This window comes from Bombina bombina, chromosome 2, assembly GCF_027579735.1.
Source record: "Bombina bombina isolate aBomBom1 chromosome 2, aBomBom1.pri, whole genome shotgun sequence".
NCBI classification, from domain to species: domain Eukaryota; kingdom Metazoa; phylum Chordata; class Amphibia; order Anura; family Bombinatoridae; genus Bombina; species Bombina bombina.
This window is the reverse complement of record NC_069500.1, coordinates 508,276,377-508,299,173: the sequence shown is the minus strand read 5'-3', so window position 1 is coordinate 508,299,173 and position 22,797 is coordinate 508,276,377. Positions and strand designations below refer to the sequence as shown.

The 22,797-nt window shown below is 40.6% G+C and overlaps 1 protein-coding gene across 1 annotated transcript in view; it reads left to right on the top strand.

The window, feature by feature from the left end:
* The window catches only part of LOC128649161 (receptor-interacting serine/threonine-protein kinase 3), a 163,071-nt gene that overhangs the window by 20,907 nt on the left and 119,367 nt on the right, over positions 1–22,797 (top strand). Inside the window, exon 2 of the mRNA XM_053702269.1 lies at positions 4,725–4,883. Within this exon, the coding sequence (XP_053558244.1) occupies positions 4,750–4,883 (134 nt within the window). The 5' untranslated portion in view covers positions 4,725–4,749. The remainder of the gene's footprint in view (positions 1–4,724; positions 4,884–22,797) is intronic.

The following is a 22,797-nucleotide window of genomic DNA, read 5'->3' as shown; positions in this document are numbered from 1 at the left end:
ACCCAAGTATTAAATCCCACATTCACAGGATAACACAGAAATCACATAATTACAGCTACATGTTAGTCTATTATTTATAGGAAAAATGTAAACTATTGCGAGAGGTGACATTAGTGGCACCACTTGTTATATATTTGCAAATGTTACAACATCTAGATCGACACCGAAATGCTCATTTTTAAAGACAACTTTCTTCCCTATTCTATATTTTTTGACATAAACATTTTGCTTGGTGCCAATTTTTGTTTAATTGTTTGTGCTCTCTTAAAAACACATCTAGGGTTATTGCCTAATATTTCTCTTAACACTGGATCTCTTTTTAATAAAGGACAATGTTTATTTACAACTCTCCTGATTGCCCAATAATTTGAGTTAACACTTGTGATGAAAATCGGTTTGTTAATAAAACCATCATTATTATTGTTCTTGTCATTCTTCTTTCTCAATACATCGTCTCTTGATAAAGCTCTAGCTTTCTGGTATCCAGTTTCAATCAAACTATCAGGATATCCTTTTTCCCTAAATCTAGTTTTCAAGATCTGTGATTGAACCTCAAAAGTATTAATATTAGTACAGTTCCTTCAAATACAGCGAAACTGACTACATGGGATTTTTGTTTTCCACCTTCTCAGATGATTGGTACTATATTGTAAAAAAAAATATTGCTATCAACTGTTTTAAAATAGGCGCACAAACTAATTTTACTCTCTACGTCACATGATAATACATTTAAAAAATCTATAGACTGAGTATGAACATTTGATGTCAATTGTAGACCAAAGTCATTGTTGTTTATATGTTCAATAAAAAGACGTACAGACAAATACGACCTCTTCCATACTAAAAGGTTGTCTATGTAACGACCATAGAATTCTGTTGTATATGGTTTTTAAATAAATGTTTAAACTATCAACCACTGCACGGCTGATATCTATCCTTCTACGGTCTGGAGCAGCAGAGGTAACTCTATCCATACCGGAGGTCAGTTAGCTCCCAGCCCGCATCCACCAAGCACATTTGGGTGCTGCCTTGTCTGTGAGAATAATGACTCTGTGTGTGATCATGCCTGGTGGTGTAACCATATTGCAATAGGAGGCGCCTTCTGTTTGTGTCTTGTATTTAAGAATGGAGGTTTATTTGCAATAAGAAGCGCTGCCAATGCTTACTAGGATTCATCTTATACATTTTGAAGATTCCCTGTACTCAGTGCATCTGTGGAGAACTGAGTTAAACAACCCAGACTCATTTATAGTGCTTGTTGTGCGCCCCCTATTATTTAAGTTTGTTGATATATAAGATTTATGTTTATATACCTGTTTATTCAGCTCTCCTTACCAGCCTTATTATCTAAAACTCTCAACTTGGCAAGATTATCTAAGAGGTCGTGTCAGTACTGTGAGGTCCCTCAAACTATTTTATAAAGGCAAATCTTAGTTAGAATGCTGTTTATTTCGTTATTCGAGGTTCTGAATGTGAAAAAAAGTTTTTGAGTGGTTTCTCTCTATGCTGGCGAGTTTTGATCATCCGGCTCTAAAAGAGTAAGCCTAGGTTTAGAGCTAAACTTGAGGACCATAGAGATGACCATTTTGCATCATGGTTTCTATACTAAATATTCTCTCACTTTCTACAAACACATCAAAATAGACCTCAATTGGTAGACTAGTCGTCATCTTCTAATTACACCTCACTGACCACCAGGCTCTCTCCCCCACTGCGTACAAAACCAAATGGGGTAAGGAATTAAATATTCATTTTACAGAATCTGATTGGAATGCAATATTCAAACCAGAGGGACACACCTCCCCTTCAACTAGAATTGAAACTAATACTACATTACTTACTAGATGATACCTGACACACAGAATAGTGAAAATACTACATTACTTACTAGATGATACCCAACAGATTGCACTTTAAATTCTCTACAAACAACTGTTGGAGGGGTTGTGGGGAATTGGTGACTTTATCACATATATGATGGGTATGTACACTAAACACTTCCTGTTAGGAAATAAAATATTATTTGAAATAGAAAATGTCCTGTTCTGCAAATTCAAACGTATATTAGACACCCTGTTTTCTTTTTTCATGAGGTGATACTTAGGACTGTCCTAAAAAACCTTGATAGTTGGCAGGTGTGCATGAAGCCTCCTCCTCACCCTCACAAACAATCTCCTCAACCTTACAAATATCACTCTTCTCAACCTCTCACCCACTTCTTCCTCACACAGACCATTCCTCACCCGGTTATATCCCTCTCCCTCACATACACTACCCCTTCTCAACCTCTCACCCACTTCTTCCTCACACAGACCATTCCTCACCCGGTTATATCCCTCTCCCTCACATACACTACCCCTTCTCAACCTCTCACCCACTTCTTCCTCACACAGACCATTGCTCACCCGGTTATATCCCTCTCCCTCACATACACTACCCCTTCTCAACCTCTCACCCACTTCTTCCTCACACAGACCATTCCTCACCCGGTTATATCCCTCTCCCTCACATACACTACCCCTTCTCAACCTCTCACCCACTTCTTCCTCACACAGACCATTCCTCACCCGGTTATATCCCTCTCCCTCACATACACTACCCCTTCTCAACCTCTCACCCACTTCTTCCTCACACAGACCATTCCTCACCCGGTTATATCCCTCTCCCTCACATACACTACCCCTTCTCAACGTCTCACCCACTTCTTCCTCACACAGACCATTCCTCACCCGGTTATATCCCTCTCCCTCACATACACTACCCCTTCTCAACCTCTCACCCACTTCTTCCTCACACAGACCATTCCTCACCCGGTTATATCCCTCTCCCTCACATACACTACCCCTTCTCAACGTCTCACCCACTTCTTCCTCACACAGACCATTCCTCACCCGGTTATATCCCTCTCCCTCACATACACTACCCCTTCTCAACCTCTCACCCACTTCTTCCTCACACAGACCATTCCTCACCCGGTTATATCCCTCTCCCTCACATACACTACCCCTTCTCAACCTCTCACCCACTTCTTCCTCACACAGACCATTCCTCACCCGGTTATATCCCTCTCCCTCACATACACTACCCCTTCTCAACCTCTCACTCCACCCCACTAACTTAACACACTGCCCCCTTTTCACCTTATTTCACCATCTCCTTTGTACACTGTCCTCACCCACTCCCCAACACAGTCTCCTCCTGACCCTACACTCCCTCACACGTAATGCAGCTTCCTCACCTTTCTCTAACATACAAGTCCCTTCTCACCCTCTCAACCCACAAAATTATGGGTGACAAACTGCTGCTGTATTAATCTATTTCTGTTTTTGTAATAGAGGTGTGTTTTACTATGGCAAAGCAGCAGTAAATGTTCATGTCAGTGCTGTTGCTCACTGTCCTCAGACCATTACTAGGAGAAATGCCATAGCAAAGCTTTGTCTGCAAGAGTGTTTGCCCATGGTAAGGCATAGTGAATATTCTAATAGGATATCTAGTTCCTAAACTTACAGACCAGATGTAAATGAACTCCTGTGTCTCCCTTGGTAACTATTTCGCTACTGATGACATCCCCAAGGGGCAACAGTAACCCTGCCCCCTAAGCCAATTCACTAAACTGCCTGACCATCTTCCTGAATCCTAAACCTTGCAGTTAGAATGATGTCTGTTAGCTCACTCTTTTACATGGTGCAATCAATTACTAATGTGTCTCTAACCTATTTGCTGCTTGTCTTTTGTTCCATGTTGTTATGCTTATGTAACAAGTCTGCTAAGTAAAATCCCAGTGTTGCCATGGTTTTTAATAATATATGTCAGATTAGGGATTAGAATATAGAAAACTTGAAAAACAAAATATTTTTACCTACAATAAAGTTGGAAAAGTTGTCCTTTAGATTTAAACCTGAGCACTTGCGTTTTTTATTAAATGAGTTTCTGTCTACGTTAGAGGTTCCAGAGGCTGAGCTGCCTTTAGAACCTATGATACCTAAATTAGACAGAGTTGGAGGTTCTGGGGAAATATTATAGTTATATAGTTATTTGCTTTGCAGTACATGACAAGCATATCAGAATTCAGATTTTGGTAAGTTTATTGTATGCTCACAAACACACATGTAAAAATGTGTGTCTCATATCTATCTCAGGTTGGTAAGGGTTAAATTGCTCCTTTGCATTACAGCTTACTACCCCCTTTCCCAACAAGACAAGATACTTTGCACTGTGCTATAGACAGAAAGCCTAGCTCCCATTATGCCATCTCAAAAGTGACATTGACCCTAAAGTGGTTTTAGTCCCACTGAATAAAAATGTGAATTACATTGGTATGGTACATTGGATAAGATGTTTTTTCATGACAAATACTGGTGTGCCTAAATAATTCTAAATTTGTACTACCTCTACTGCATCATACCTTACTAACTTTATTTGAAGCAGGTTTCTTTCTTTTGTAAGCACATTTCCATTTAAACAAGGGCATAACAAATGCTGTACACATTTAAAGTAAGGCAAGTTTTTTTTGGCACATAGCACTCTCGGATCAGTGGATCCATAGCTCCTGGGATTTATAAAGCCTTGATCTAGACTTTATCAAATAGATCATACTGCATCTTATTATATTATAACATCTGCATTAATATCCTTTGTGCCAGAACGTACTGAATAAAGAAAAACAAATCACACCATTATTATGCTTACAGCTCATCTAAGACACATCTTTTTTTTTTTTTTAGGTATAATGGGCTTAGTCTCTCAAGAATGGAAAACTGGAAGTGCATATGTCCTTCATCTCTGAGCAAAAGGAAACTTATTGGTCAAGGAAGTTTTGGGAAAATATACCTTTGTCGATATAAAGACTTGAATATTGATGTGGCAGTGAAGGAAATTATTGGGTAAACTTACTGTCTGTATGTCAGTCCTCAATCCTGTTTATTAAAAGCACTGTTCAATTAAAGGGACACTGAACCTAAATTTTATCTTTCATGATTCAGATAGAGCATGTAATGTTAAGCAACTTTCTAATTTACTCCTATTATAAATTTTTCTTCATTCTCTTGCTATCTTTATTTGAAAAGCAAGAATGTAAGCTTAGAAGTCGGCCCATTTTTGGTTCACAACCTGGGTTGTGCTTGCGGATTGGTGGCTAAATGCTGTCCAGGGTACTGAACCAAAAATTGTCTGGCTCCTTAGCTTAGATGCCTTCTTTTTTTTCAAATAAAGATAGCAAGAGAATGAAGAAAAAATGATAACAGGAGTAAATTAGAAAGTTGCATAAAATTGCATGCTCTTTCTGAATCATGAAAGAAAAAAAATGGGTTTAGTATCCCTTTAATGAACCTTGATGTCAATCAAAATCTATCCAAGATTTTCTCCTTAAGTGTTTTTTTTTTTTTTTTGCCTTCTGGATGAATTTGTCAGAGTGTTTAGAAATTATTAAAAACGTATCTGTGCATTAAAAGCCTACAACCACGAGGACAGAATTTACCCCTTTGTTCACTGTGGAAAGAATGCTCATTTACATCTGAGAGATTAACCTATTGCAATCCAAATCCATCCTCACCACTGTTAACCATCTTTCATCCAATTGACTGTAGGCCTGATGAGTATACAGTGCTTGGGCCTGCTTTACTGAACTTGGTTCGGGATCATGGCCTTGTGAATGTAAGCTCAATAATGTAGGCGCAAGCACTGTAAAACAAGGCACGTTCCCTATAAAAACTGGCCACAAAGGTTTGATCTCGGTTGAACATATTCTATGCAGTTACCATGTTACATGGGAGCGGGTTCACACTTTGCAGTTTAAGTAATTTTAAAATCCAGTACAAGAAGATATCATAAATCCATAAATAAATAGATCACACCAAACTGGAATTTGCAAACAATAACTTTAAAAAAACAATACTTGTAAAATATTAAAAGTGATAATATAGTGATTGAGCATAGGTGCCCATTATGCCCATCATGCCAAGATACAAAAGGCATTCAGATAAATAAGCAGTGGTGAAGATGGAAACTATAGCAATAGGTTTCAAAGCCCAGTTATGATGATGCCAGTACTATTAGTGAGTATGACTTAGACTCAGGGGCCTATCAAGCTCCGAAAGGAGCTTGACGGCCCATGTTTCTGGCGAGTCTTCAGACTCGCCAGAAACAGCAGTTATGAAGCAGCGGTCACAAAGAATGCTGCTCCATAACCTGTCCACCTGCTCTGAGCAGGCAAACAGGAATCACCACAATTCAACCTGATCGAGTACGATCGAGTTGATTGACACCTCCCTGCTGGCGGACGATTGGCCGCGAGTCTGCAGGGGGCGGCGTTGCACCACTCTTGTGAGCTGCTGGTGCAATGCTGAATACGGAAAGCGTATTGCTCTCCGCATTCAGCGAGGTCTTGCGGACCTGATCCGCACTGTCTGATCAGGTCCGCAAGACCTTTGTTAAATAGGGGCCTGAGTATGACTTAGAATCAAACATTAACAGAAATAAATTACTACTTGCCAATTCTATCTGTTGGGATTCTGATCTCCTGTAGATCTTCTCAGCTGTACAGTATATCATATATACATATGTAAATGAACCTATATATATGTAAATGTGTGCCCTATCCACTACAGACAGCCTATACAATAGAGCTTTAATGAATCAACACCAAGTATGCTAATACACCTCTACAATAATGTCTTCTAAAATGTCTCTATGTGACCATTTCAAATTGTCTAGCAATACATTAAAATGTTTCTAAATAGTCTTAAAACACTTGCAAAGATGGCCAAAATCCCATTTTGAGGCTTTACGGTTGAACTTGAAAAGTCAAAGCTAGTCTTGAAAAGGTATTGAAAAGTCTCTTTAAAATGGATTGAGATTGCTGAGAACTTTTCGTCCCCAAAGTAAAAATATGCTGAGCAAAAAACACAATTGCAGGTATGGGAAATAGCCAAAAAATGTGCTATTGTTATTGCACTGAATTTAAATGAACAGTCAACACCAGCATTTTTGTTGTTTTAAAAGATAATAATCCCTTAATTACCAATTCCCCAGTTTGCATAACCAACACAGTTATAATTATACACGTTTTACCTCTGTAATTACCTTGTATCTAAGCCTCAGCAGACTGCCCCCTTATTTCAGTTCTTTTGACAGACTTGCAGTTTAGCCAATCAGAGCTGTCTCCATGGTAAATTCATGTGCCTGAGCTCAATGTCATCTATATGAAACACATGAACTAATGCCCTCTAGTGGTGAAAAACTATCAAAATGCATTTAGATTAGAGACAGCCTTCAAGGTCTAAGAAATTAGCATATGAACCTCCTAGGTTTAGCTTTCAACTAAGAATACCAATGGAACAAAGCAAAATTGGTGATAAAAATAAATTGGAAAGTTGTTTAAAAGTACATTCCCTATTTGAAACATGAAAGTTTTTTTGGACTTGACTGTCCCTTTAAAAGTGGCCTTTCCAGCCAGAAAAAGAGCCAAAAAGGCCTTAGCTGATAGATTGTGATCAACCCCCATGTTCCTTTAGTTACAAAATATACATTGCAAATTTATTTTCAGCCATACAACACTATGCAGGACATTCCCCCCCCCCCCCCCAGAATAACCACACCCCTTGTGAACAGGGACATAGCAACCACATATTTTTAACTACACTTACCTTGTACCTACTTGTTCACATCGACCTTTCTGGGCTAACAGTCTCTTATGTAAATGCACCATGTGTAAAGCACTTTGAACAGAATCAGGAGAAAAGCGCTATATAAATTATTATTGTGATTACTTGCAGCCTTCAGACGGTACACAACCACACACAATTAGGCTGTAGGAGTAACAGTCAAGCAGAAACCATCACAATCAACCCATTTTTTTAATGGGGGAAACAGACTGTGCAGTATCCCCTTAGCAAGCAGTCAGGTTTAATTGAGGTGAAGGGCAGACTCTGAGTAGAGGTGAGGGTAAAAAACAAATTGCTTTTTTGGGGGGAATGTAACATTAAGCTACATTAAGTGTAGCTAGTTTCACTACTAACAAATAAAAATAATGTAGTGTCAGCTTTACAACACAGGTTAATTGGCTGTAGATAGCTGCATATGCAGTCACTGTTGTTAGTAACTCACTACATTTTGTGTGATTTGATCACTTACACTCCATACAATGTGCTGCAGGGTAGTTCCTTACAGCCAATATATTAAAAGTCCAGAATCTGTCTGTCACTTTACTAATTACTTGTGAAAATTGTACATAACATTTGTCCACATTATGTTTGCATAGTATATACTTTACCTATATTAAATGTATGGCTAACAACAATTTGAAAATACCATACAAGGAACTTACTTTATACAAAATTATTGTCATCAATATTAGATTAGAACTGCACATTTACCTAGTTTCTGAGAAAAATGGTGCAGACCCTTTAAATTAGTATTAAACCAAACTATAAGAGAGAAAGTAAAGTACCAACAAATTATAATGTACTGACAAACGGAAAGGAATTCAGCACGCTTTATATATAAAAAATGTATTTCTTTACAAATAATTAAATTCATAAAAAATGTTTTCATCACAGCAATACTGATAGACATTTATTATAAAAATAGTGCATCATACAACCTGTTCAGCTATATAACAGACAGTCATTTGAAGAGGGAAGCATTCCTAATGTATGATTCACTCATTTGATTGTAAATGTCTGTCAGTTCTCCTCTGATGGAAAAATCTTTTCATGAAATTATTTGTAAATTTATGCATTTTCCATATCTAAAAGAGTGCTGAATTTCCTTGCTATTGTCAGTACAATAGACTTTTTTGGTACTTGACTTTCTCTCTTATAGTTTGGTTTAATATTGCATTTATTCAAACTGTAAAAACCATACTCATATGCCAGATGTATATCTGCTCATTTTAAACATACAAAACCGAAAGCAATATAAAAGGAAACTTGTTTGAAGTGCCAGACACTAAATATATTAAGGAATTAAATGCCCTACACATGAAGAGAAAGCGGCAGGCACTACTGGACAGACCCACAAGCGTAAGTAGTAAAAAATACAAAAGCTTTATTTAGGCACTTAGCCAAGTTAAAAGGCAGACTGACAGGCAAGGGGAACAGAACAACAAGGTCTTACGCGTTTCGCGCCCCCTAGTGGCGCTTACTCATAGACTGTTGTCTATGTTACAACCTTTACAATTTATAGGCTTGACAGAAAAAGATTAACCCCTCAGCAGCCAAATAAAAACAGGTTAAAAACATAGATAGTTCTGGGTGGATACAGGATAATTATAAATAGTAATTAATTAACAAGGTTTCAAAGTACACAAACAATAAATATGAAAACTAGATGAAGTGCTGCTAAATGCATCAAAATACATTAGAAAAAATTATTAGAAAAATTTAAGAAAAAATATTTTTTGAAATGAAGAAAACTGCATTATTAATTACAGAAAACAGATTATATGTATGTTTTTTTGTATTATTGCTAACAGAAAAAGCACTTGTAAGGACATTGCTAAGTTCGCTAATGTGCAGACATATAATACTGAAAATCCCTTTTAAAATTCCTTATTTGAAAACTCCATCTAGACAAAAGAGAAAGCACAAGCCATAGATACCATACATTCATAATTTCAAGAGTTAGTTATACTTAATTATCAATAAAATAACTAACATCACATTCCCTATTCATGCCAATTGGATGGCATGTTTTGAGTTTTAAAATCCAGTATAATTCTTTCTTCTCTAAAATTTTGGATTTATTGCCTCCTCTTGGGGGAACTGTAGCTATATCTATGATTTGTAAAGATAATTCTGCTTGATTTGAAAAATGAACATAATTAAAGTGATTTGCGACCGCAGAATCATAATCATAATTCTTGGTATCCCTAATGTGTTCATTAAATCTAGTTCTAACATGACGTGATGTCATGCCTACATACTGGCAGAAACAAAGTTTACATGTAAGTAAATAGATTGCATATTGAGTGGAACAATTAGCATAGAAGTCTATATTATAGATTTTATTATCAGCAGTGCAACGAAAGGTGTCACCCTGTAAAATGTTAGGACACGCATAACAAATTTTAGCCCCACATTTATAGGTGCCTTTTTTGGACAACCAATTTTTTCGCATACCTTGGGATGTATTCTTAACCATATTAGGAGACAGTATTTGCCCCAATGTCTTAGATTTTTTAGGGACAAATTTATATTTATGAGTGTATTCACCAAGTACATCATCTGTGGCCAATGTTGGTAAGTGCCTTTTTAGAATATTTATTATATCCTGATATTGCTGACTGAATTCGGTAGTAAACACTATCGAATCATCAAAGCTGTCTTCTCTTGACCTTGTATGAAGGGCATCTTGATGATAAGTGCTAACCATTTTTCTAACTTATGAAACTTATACCCTCTTTTAGTTAATCTATTTCTAAGTTCTATGGACTGCTGATCATAGATCTCGTCAGATTTGGTATTGCGTCTGAGTCTAATAAATTGTGATTTGGGTATAGATTCAATAAGGTGTTGTGGGTGTTGGGAGGTGGCATGAAGTATAGTGTTACCAGCTGTTATTTTTCTGAATGTTTTGGTCACTATATGATTGTCAACAATTTGAAGGGTTAGGTCCAAGTAATTAACACTTACTCTACTAAATACCCCAGTAAATTTTAGACCCATTTCATTGTTATTGCAAAATTCAATAAATTCATAGAACAATGTGTCATCAATTGGTTTTTTAACTATGAAAAGAAGGTCATCTATATAGCGTACTAGTAATTCTATATCTTCACACCAAGGGTTCACTGGCGTATACACATAGAGTAGTTCCCACCAGGCGACAAAGATGTTTGCAAAAGAGGGCGCATACTTAGCCCCCAGGGCTGTACCACAGGTTTGTAAATAGTATTGATTGTTGAATAAAAAATAATTATGCAACAAAAGAAATCTTAATACCTCACAAACATATTCAATAATGGGGGATTCTAAGTCAGAGTCCCTATGCAAGAAAAACTCTACGGCCTGAATGCCCAAGTTTTGAGGGATAGAAGTGTATAAGGAAGTTATGTCTATAACGAGTCAAGAAAAGTTAGGATGTCAGTTAATATCATCTAATGTATTTAAAAGATGTGAACTATCTCTAAGATAACTGAGTTGGGAAGTGGCAATAGGCTATAATATGGAATCTAGCCATTCTCCTAATGGTTCAAGTAAAGATCCAATACCAGCCACTATGGGTCTACCCGGAGGGGAATCTAAGCTCTTATGTATCTTAGGTACATGGTGAAACACTGGGCATATTGGATTTTCAGGTACCAAGGAGTTCATGTCTTGTTCTTTAAAAACTCCCAAGGTAATGCCGTCTGCTATTAGTTGTTTAAGACTGTGTTTGAAGATGTTAGTAGGATTACTGTTCAATAAACGGTATGTGCCTGTGTCAGACAGCTGTCTGTAAGCTTCACTGAAATAGCTGGTCTTATTCATGACAACAATGCTGCCTCCCTTATCAGAATTACGTATAACAATATTATCATTATCACGTAAAGACTTAATAGCTTGTCTTTCTTTATACATAAGATTAGGGGAGGCAGCATTGTTGCCAATGTTGTTTTCTAACTGTAGTATATCAGCCTGGACTGCTTTTTGGAAAGCATTTATCAAAGGACCCCTAGAGTTCTTTGTATAAAATTCAGAATTATGTTTGGTAGGTCGCGGTACTTGATTAGAATTAGAATCTTGATTATTATAATTACAGATCTTCTAGTGTAGTTAAAGCACAAGCATCCTGAAATGCTAAATGAGAAATATTAGAATTGTGTTTAACACTTACTACATTTTTGTTAGTTGGTATATCATTAATTCTATTCTGTGCAAAGAACCTTTTAAGGGACAATTTACGTACAAATTTGTTCACATCTAACAATGTATTGAAACTTGAAAATTTGTTAGTGGGTGCAAACCCAAGTCCTTTTGATAAGACTTTAGTCTCCTCTTTGGTTAATGGATAGTCCGAAATGTTGAACACACTTAGATCATTGGAAGGTGCAACAGAGGTCTCTTCAACAGGTGACTCTATTGGTAACTTCACTTCTTCTTTTTGTTCTTTTCTTGACCTCTTATTTCTCCATCTTCTCTTTCTTCTTTCTCTCTTAAAGTGACTTTTCTTGTCTTTGATCGACTTATCCGTTGGATCTCCTCTGGTTCGTCCACCGCAGGTTCCTGTAAAAAAACATAGGAAGAAGAAGGGGAGGGGGAAGAGGAGAGAGAAGAGGGAACAGAAGAACTGGAAGAAATCCCAGTACCCCTAGATGTAACGTCTGAATCAGTGGACTCTCCATCATTGCTGAATACTACTTTTCTTTTTTGTTTATTTTTCAGAATAGACTTGGGATGTTCTTTCAAGTCATCATTTGTTTTAGGGATTTGCTGGCTTCTCCCAGTATTATTGCTTTTGTTAGCTTGCTTGTTTTTCCAGAATGATTCTTTTCTTTGTTTTCGAACAGCAGCCCAGTTATAAACTTTATTTTGTTCATAATCTTCTTTGTCACAATTAAATTTGTTGCCTTTTCTAGAGGCTTGTTCAGCATCATATTCATTTATTGCCTCATCCATCTTCTTTATATTTTCAGCAAAGTTAGTGCAATGCTCATAATTTTTCAAATCTTCTTTTTTGACTTTAATTTCTGTTTGTAATTGTTCACGCTTCTTTGTCTTGAGTATCCCCTTAGCAAGCAGTCAGGTTTAATTGAGGTGAAGGGCAGACTCTGAGTAGAGGTGAGGGTAAAAAACAAATTGCTTTTTTGGGGGGAATGTAACATTAAGCTACATTAAGTGCAGCTAGTTTCACTACTAACAAATACAAATAATGTAGTGTCAGCTTTATGTAGATAGCTGCATATGCAGTCACTGTTGTTAGTAACTCACTACATTTTGTGTGATTTGATCACTAACACTCCATACAATGTGCTGCAGGGTAGTTCCTTACAGCCAATATATTAAAAGTCCAGAATCTGTCTGTCACTTTACTAATTACTTGTGAAAATTGTACATAACATTTGTACACATTATGTTTGCATAGTATATACTTTACCTATATTAAATGTATGGCTAACAACAATTTGAAAATACCATACAAGGAACTTACTTTATACAAAATTATTGTCATCAATATTAGATTAGAGCTGCACATTTACCTAGTTTCTGAGAAAAATGGTGCAGACCCTTTAAATTAGTATTAAACCAAACTATAAGAGAGAAAGTAAAGTACCAACAAATTATAATGTATGCGCCAGCGGCATCCGTGAACAGATGTAACGCTTGGTTGGATATTGGGTCACCTTGCCACATGCAGCTGCCGTTAAAATCCAGTAGAAACCGTTCCCAAACCTGCAAATCTGCCACGAGGCCCCTTGTGATGCGAATGCGTGATGACGGGGTCCTGCCTCTGCCCAAGCTCTGCTCTAACCATTTTCTAAACACCCTGCCCCACGGGATAACTCTCCCCGCAAAGTTCAGGAGACCCAGGAGCGACTGCAGCTCCCTCAGCGAACATTTCCGCGCCGAAACCATGGCACGGACCGTCGCCAACATCTTGGCAACCTTCCCATTAGGAAGCCTACATTCCCCTACCACCGAATCTATTTCAATGCCCAGAAACGTCAGACATGTGCAACGTCCCTCCATCTTATCCTCTGCCAGGGGGACTCCAAACCTTGCCATCATGAACCTCATGACCTTCATCAAGGAGGCACATTCCGCGAGTTGGCCGACCCCACCAGCAGGAAATCGTACAAATAGTGCGCTACCATGTCACTTCCTGCTACCGAGACAACTGCCCAGTGGAGGAAAGTACTAAATGACTCAAAATACGCGTAGGATATTGAACAGCCCATGTGAAGGCAACGGTCAACATAATAACCCCCTTCAAACCAACATCCCATCAGCCTGAAGGATGATGGGTGAATCGGGAGAAGCCAGAATGCGGATTCTATGTATAACTTCGCCATCAAGGCTCCCTGGCCCCTCCCCCTGACCATATCCAGCGCGTTGTCAAACGACTGGTAATGGACCGAGCTCAATTCCTCCGGAATGGCGTTGTTTACGGACTGCCCTTTTGGATAAGAGAGATGCTGTATAAGCCTAAACTTACCCGATTCCTTTTTAGGAACCACCCCCAGCGGGGAAATGACTAAGTCCGGCATCGGTAATTCCCGGAAAGGGCCGGCAACTCTGCCCAAAGCCACTTCCTTCCCCAGCTTCTCCCTGACTGCCTCAGGGTACTGAGATGCCGATTTCAGGTTCCTCCTGGCTCGGGATCCCACTATCCGCCCCACTACGGGAATAACAAAACCTTTACTCAGGCCGTCACCCAATAATTGAGCAGCTGCCCTGTCTGGGTACCTGCTCAGCCATCTGCTGATAACATGCACCCTAAGGGGCGAATCCGCCCTTACTCCCAGTGCTTCCCTTAGCCCTGAACCGATCAGTTTGGGCGTCCCGCTTCTTGGAGCAGTCTGCTCCGGGGTGCTGCACGCTGCAGAACTTACAGACGTGCTTGAACATGCAGGATGTGCCCGCTCGCACACCTTGTCCTGGTATCTCCAGCACACAGCCCCTTTCCGCCGTCGAAACCGCAATGTTTGCCTGCTCCCGGCGACACTGCCATTGAACCCCCTTGCGCCCTCCTTTCCGCATCAAGATGCGCCCAGAGGTGCAGGTCCATAGTACCAAAATCTAACAATGGGTTGCCTACCTTCTTCTTACGATATAGCATATCGTACTCTCTCCATGCACCATCCGCAAACTTCCTATGTATTGCGTAAATGGTGTCAACATATTTAAATAGGGCTGTACCCTGGTCAGAAAATCTCTCTAAATAGCATGTGGTATATACACGGAAACACCTATGCCATTCTTCCAGTGTATCGGGTCGCCTAAATTTTTTAGGGCCCGTACCATCCTCTGCCATTTCTTTAAATTTAAATGCCTCAGCAGACAATTCGAACATGTTTACATACTTACCGTCCTGGATACGCTTCACAGTCTTAGACTTAAGGTGTGCATGTAAGCTGTGTACCTGGCATGAGTAAGTATCCTCATGTACTTCTGCTTTCCTTTTCACTGCCTGTGGTAACCCCCAGCAACCCCCAGGAGTTGAGATGACTGCCCCACGTTACTGGCATTACCCTACCCGTGATTGCCCCTACTCATCTTTCTTAGCATTCTGTACATTCTCCTATGCCCTTTTGTGTGCAATCCCAGGGACCCATCTATTTCTGACCCCGATCCTGACACACTAGAACTGGAGGAATCACATCTGTTTGCAACTAACCAGATGAAGTACCCGATGAGGCCTGATCCTGTCCAGAAGTGTTGCTGACAACCGCCCGCGGCACCACTGCTCTAGGCACGAGAGCTCCGGAACTCTGAGTCGCCATGTCTCTACGTGAGGAGGATGCACCGGGTACCTGCAAAATAGAAGCCAAGAGGGGAGTACCTCGGGAAGAGCCAGCCGTCTCCTCCCTATCCCCCCCTTCCCCAAATTCTAGATACCCTTCCCGGTCGCTATCACTCACACCGCATGCCAAACTCCCATCATCATCCGTACTGGTGGCCTGCCCACTTGCATAATCCTCTTGAAATCTCACAGTCCTACTCCGACCCTGAGACTTCGATCCCCTGGCCTGTCTTACCAACCCCCTCCCGGGGCTCTCCAGGCCTTCCCCAGGGCCATCCCTAATGCTAGCATGCCCCCTTTTAAAAGCCCCTCTCGTGGCTATTTGCCCCGACCGTGCTGGTGAGGTCCTGCTGGGCGTTAACGCGGTATCACCCCCTGAGCCATGTGCCACGCTGGCCCCCTTATGCGCGGTTTTAGCCGCGGGGGCCTTCCCTTTACTTTGTGCCGCGGCGCTTGCGGGAGCCGCCTTGGCTTTGCCCCCTCATAAAGTAGGCTGCGAGCGTGAGGAGGGTGCCCTGTCGGCTTCCCCTCCTTTATTGCTTGCTCCCGCTGAGGCTCTTGTGCGCACTCCCTGCTGCACCACCCCCGGAGTGCCCCCCGAGGGGCCTTGCTGCCCCGCTTCCTCATTCACACTTGCCCCTTGACTCCTCGCAGCATCACCCTGTTCTAGCCTACCATGCGCCCCTTTGGCCTCCTGAGGCCTAGCTTGCTTGCCCCCAAGAGCGGTTGTCCCCCCCCGAGGTGCTCCCTTCTTACCTTCGGAGCCAGGGGGGAACGATCCGCTCAGTTCACTGGCCAGATTGCGAGTGCCGCGAGCGGAAGTGACGTCACCGGAAGTGACGTAAGGACGCGCGGCGCCACTGGACGTCGGTGCAGCGGCCATTTTGGATGCTTCTTGTGATGACGAACTGGAGGCTTGCACGCTACGATGGGCCGAAGCCTGGGCCTGAAGACGCACCCGCGAGGACCGACGCTAAGGACTGCAGGAGGGCAACCGCCGCCGCCACGGATTCCCCGGAGAGGACCACCGCCACAGGTAAGGCCGCACTGCTCCCACTACCGACGCCAAAGGAACCCTCCCCAGAGGTACCCAAACCCCTTTGGGCCTCACTGGGCCCTGCAACTACAGGCCCCTGCCTAAGGCCCACTCCGGAACCCCCGGATGTATCACCGGGACCCCCGGAGCAGAAACCAGAACTCCCCCGGGACCCCCTAGGCCCTACGCCTGACCCTCCTAGCGCGCCTGCTTGCCCCTCAGGCCCTACATCCCCCGGAGACTGACACTCTAACCCGACCGGCTAATAAGCCTGCCTGGGCCCACCATCCCCTACTAAATTCTCCCATGCAGGAGAAGAAAATAAATCAGAGCTACCCTCCCCCCCCCCGAGGGAGAAACAGGCAAACATAGCCCAGACACATGGCCCTGACCCACCGTAATATTTCCTGATGGGGATGGTGCGACCCAATCGATGTCCTCTAACTCCATCTCTTCCCATTCTCCAGATTCGCCTTCCATTGGAAATGCTGCAAGCTGCTATGCTGAAAGATCTTCTAGGAGTCCACAGGAACAAAGAGGAAGTGGAATCCCTGCACATCCCCTTTATAATGTTGGTAGACCCCTCCCAACACAATGCAACATTGTAACTAATACACACACACAGCAGCAGCACTCACTCAACCAGGCCTTAACCCTTAGCTACGCTCCGGGCTATTTGCCCTGCACTTTCTTTATGGCAACAACAATGGAAGGCTTGACTTATGATACCTAGTCTGGGTATACAGTTAGCTATTGTGTGGAGTACAGTTAGTTATTGTGATTTAGAATTCTACAAGTACATGGTAAAAAGCTCACATTGTATATGCTGCAATATTTAAAAAACAAATGAACAGTGATCCCTCTTGGTTAATATTTATTACAACACTTACACATTACTACTAAGGTTCAAACCCAAGAATATAGTGACTCAAGCATCTGTATACTGAAATCATTCAGACAGTGACCCCTAGTGGTTAATATGTACTATACCTTATGTAGTGCAATCAACGATTCCTATGGTCTCCCCCTCGTTTTCTTCCCCTCTTGTTCCCTGGTCATTGGACTGAGTTAACCTATAACCCTCTATTCACTTACATCCTTAATTTTCTGGGTACATCCAGATGAGTCTTCAATTAAGATAAATACAATGCATTGTTTATAGAATAACTAGCATAATCCTTTAAAAATGGGTCACATTTCTTAGTTTGTACATCCTGAGTTTTGCATTTTTTTAAAATATAGAAATATATTTTACAATAAAACCTCAAACTATGCTTGCAAAGCCAAAAAGAGACAAACATAATCTACTGCAAAAAATGTGTCTACTTCTTCTTCACTTTTGACTTTTAGAACAACTACCTCAATTAGTTGCTGCCACAGCCAGTGTTCACTGAATTCAAATCAAATTGGAGCATATGCAGTCCTCTATTGACAATACCTTGTAATCCAATCTCACACACAGTGAGTTAATAGAATGGAAGAGAGAACAGCTTCCTGGGCGGAATCCATAAAAAAATACATTAGTTCACAAAACAGCTAACTAGGGTGAACAAAGAACTGGATCAGAATCTGGAACACTTAAAGGAACATGAAACCCAGATTTGTCTTTCATGATCTAGATAGAGAATGCACTTTAAAAGAAAAGTAAATACAGTTTACTTCTGTTGTCAAAGTGACTTAATTCTCTTGGTATTCTTTGCTGAAGAGTAATTTTTAGATGGTGTCAATTAGTGCATTGATTGATGATTATTTAATATCTGAGAGTTTTATATTTTGTAGTAAAAAATATATTTATTCCTTGGTTAATATGGCTTCTGATCTATTTGTTGAGCTAATACAATCTGACACTGACTGCTGGACTTTGCTTGTCCAGCTCTCTAACCCAGGCTGTCAGTAACAAATTATTCTTCCTTATTTTAGGGCCACATTGCTTCCTCTCCCTTAATAACATTTCCCTGTAGTGTAGGGAGCCCCACCACTCCCTCCCCCCCTTCTCTGCTAGGCCGCACACCCGCATCCCTCCTTTCCCTCCACTCACGCTCAGCATCAACGAAGGGTCGTTACAGAGAATGACACAAACAGTGAACCATTACTATATGAAGTCCCCTGGTTGCGGCTCCTGCTGTTTCAGCTGACAGCGGGGACCGAAACATGTTCCTCTGTGCTGGACGGAGGTTCTACGTCAACACAGTACACTGGCCAAAGTCCATATTATTATTATTGTTTATTTATATAGCGCCAACAGATTCCGCAAGGGGTTAATATAAAAATAATGCATAGAAATGTTATAAGGGTTAAAGATATGAGGTCTCAGGTGTTAGAAAATAACATAGAGATACATACATATACATGTCTAAATATGTTTATGTGTGTATATAATATATATATATATATATATATATATATATATATATATATATATGTTGTAACATCCACTTTTATGACAGCATTGCGGCGCTAGTATGTTAATCGTACATGGACTATCACAACTTATGATGTGGGTGGAACCTGGTTACCTTGACCAATTACATATAATGGTCATACCTCTTCTTTTGTTCATCTTTACACAGGTTGCACCGAATTGCCACTCCCCTATAACGCAGACCTGATTTGCGTCAGACTTGACGCCATAGGGGGTGGACTTATTTGCGAACATAATGGATTAGTAAGGTATTTAAAGTGATTATTTTTGCCAAATCTGCTTGGGCACTGATAAAGGCCACATAGGCTGAAACACATTTACCTACTTTCTTTTTTCCTATCTTTCATGTTACCACTCGTTCCCCCGACGCAGAGGTTCCAGTTATCATCCAGGAACTTGAGGGGGTGTTTTGAGCGGTCTACCTTTCGCTCTATTGCCTTTCTGTCACTAGTAACACTTTTCCTTTTTTGGGGAAATGGTTTGTTGCTTTTAAACACTTTGTTTCCCTGTTTATATACAGGGTATTGATGTTTTTTTCCTTAATAAGCATTTAAATTTAATTAATAAAAGTTATATATTTTTTATACAGGAGTTGTGCTGCTTGTGCACAAACCATTTCCCCTTTTTTCTTTTTTTGCTTCGATATATATATATATATTTTACCAAAATAACCTCAGGTATATATAGACATATTTATTTAAGAATAAATAGAACATATTATGCTATGTGAAGAACATTGGATAGTGAAATATTGTCGGGTCATGTCAGGCTAAAGAAAATGCGATTGGGTTTGCGCGTGATTAAGGGTGTTAGTTTTCTTTACTTTTCACTCTCCATTGAAGTCTATGGGGGAATATGTTGATGGACTATGAATACGGCTTTGGCCGAAACATGTTAGTCTTTTTGTTCCAAGGGGTATTGTCCCTACATGTTTTAAATGGATAAATAAAGTTTAATTTTATTTTTATACTCTATTTACTGGCGTTTTTCAGTTTCTTTTTGTCCATCAACTTTTGCCAGTAAATACAACTGCACTGCCGTCCGGATTTATAGCACATTGTAACAGCCTATGCATACTATGCATTTGCTAGAGGAGAGCCTTTGGAGTACCTAACCAGCTAATACGTAACTCCTGAAGCAAGGCAGTGGAACTATAGGAACGGAGCTCCTTGAGACCCCTTTTCCAACGGAACGGCCGCAAACAGGAAGCACGAGTCATTGGTTCAGTGATGTCACTAGCAGCACAAGGTACACAGAATACGCTCAACCGCGTTTGGTGGACGGACAGTAGTCCGGGAGCAGAAGCCACAGAGTGGTGAGACAATCGGGTCCTGAACACGAGGAATACAGTAACAGCATGACTGTAGGGGGTTCGGAGCAGCCGGGGAGAGCATGAGTACAACGGGCTGATTTTGTTTGTTCTATTTCCACATGATTACCAGCTTATAAGGAACTGCTACACAGGTATTTAATACAGTGTGTATGCCTGTGGAATTGAATTCTGCATATGTGCTACATTTACACATTTGAAAAAGTGGTTGTTTAACCAGGGTTACCCACTTACAGTCGGGACTAAGAAAAAAGGCAGCTACTCTTTGTGTCTAAGTGGACATTTGCTTGTTTTGAATTTTATACCTTAGTGACCAGCATTGCCCAGTGACCAACATTATTATAACTTCACTATGAAAGGCCAGCCCTGTTCTGCATCTCACTGCCTTGCTGTCTGTGAACCTTGTCAAGGCCAGTCCTGCCCCCACACACCATTACATCAAAATGGCCCCCTCAATTGCAGAAATGGCTGGGTCTGTAGTCTGCTAAATGGCTCCCATACAGAGCTGTCTTCTCTGATGGTTATTGCATTCATTGTAGGATTGGTATGCGACAGCTAGCTCATGCTAGACTGCAGGATTTCTGTCGTGCAGCACCTACCCTCCCTCTGGAACACTATCCCTCGTGCTGTCAGGCTTTTCCCTAATCTTTCTTACTTTAAATGCTCCATGTAGACTTTTCTGTTCAGGGAAGCCTACCACCCAACTCAATAATAAATTAATTTCACTCAGCTAACATTCCCCTCATATAACTCTGCATTAACATCCTTCTCAATCTTGCAGTCCTCACCCCCTGTTTCTCAACCTCCTACCCTTCTAGATTGTAAGTTCCCATGGGATAAGGGCCCTCAATTCCTCCTATATGTGTTTGTAAAATTTCACAAGTTTGATATCCTTGTTTTATTTAAATGAATTGTACCCTTGGACAGCGCTGCAGAATATGTTGGCGCTTCATAAATGAAGTATAATATTAATAATAATAATAAATATAATGTTTGTGGGATATTTCCTTATCGCACCAATCCTGGCCAGTAGTCTTCTTATCCCAGCATCAAGTGGAAAGATAAGAAAAAATCCCAGAACTAAGTTTAACGGATTGAAGGAATTAAGTAGTACAAGAATAGTAAACACTGTGTGCTACAAGGGTTAATGAGAAGCAAGACACAAACCCAAGAAGGGTTCTGAAGTAAGCAAACAGTTCTATGCCTCTGAGAAACACAAAAAGTAAAAGGAATGCTTACCAGGAAGTGCACGGTTCAGTGAGAGCAGGCAGTCCAATGTTTCTAAGGATCCACGGGTTATGCAAAAGGAATGGTCAAGAGGCAATGCAGGGTTCAGTAACAAGCAGGCAGTTAAATCTTACTGAGTATCAAAAGGGTTAAGCAGCATAACGGTCAGTAGGCAATGCAGAGTTCAATACTAAACAAGCAGTCCAATCTTTCTATTTATCAAAAGGGTTAAGCAGTAGAATGGTCAGTAGGCAATGCAGGAAGTCCAATAAAGCACAATAATTAGAGTACAAATAGCACCCATGAATGCACAGAAGCAAACCTATACAAGAGCACAGATAGAAGGAGAATGGTTACCTTAAATAGGCGGCGGTTCACGCCAAAGAGGGGACACAGGTACAAACCGCATCAACTACATGCGGCCATGGCAACAGCCGAGTAGCGGGGGCATCAGCGTGACACATCTGACCTGGATAGATATGAAGTATGTATTGGTTATTGCTGTTCATATTGAAATAACACTGTTCTAGGAGTCTACAAAAACACTTCCATATTTGTACAGGAAGGCTGCACAAGTTCATATTCTCTGGAGCGGACTTAGCAAGAGGGGAGCATACACGTGTAGGTAAAACAGCAACTATCGGGGAATCTGGTGCACGTGAAGACAGGGACTCTGTTAAAAACCCCCAGTCACAATGAAACAAAGGTAATGTCCACAGCACCATAATCCTTTCCTTATCTTTATTCAAGTACAGACAGTACTTGAATAAAGATAAGGAAAGGATTACAGTGCTGAAGACATTACCTTTGTTTCAAGAGGGGAGCATGACATTCATAGATAAGCGCCACCTTTAGATGATGCCTGTTGATGTCTGTGGGTGCCACTATGATTCTGGATGTGCACTTGTGTGTGCATATGGGTGCCTGTGGTTGTTTGTGTGTGTATTACTTCTCAATGATAGTGCACCTTACGTGTGATGACAATTGGCTGTTATTTTAAATGACTATGACTACACAGGCTGATTAGTAATTTATTCTTTTTTCAAATGTGAACTTCAACAGTTTTTTTTTCTCACTATTTAATGACAACCACATTACACAATACAGTGAAAGAACGGTGTTAAATATTTGTGTTTAACTAATACATAAATACTTTTCAGTTTTAGAATATGTTAAATAACAAATCAGAGGTCGAAATGGGCTGCTCTGCCTTAAAAAACCCTGGGCCTATTTTTTGGCCCTGTTGGTCCCTACATTTTAAGTGCATAAGCATGATATTCCTCATATTTTGTGTACTTATTTCTTCCCATAGGCCAACACTATAGATATTTTTATACAGAA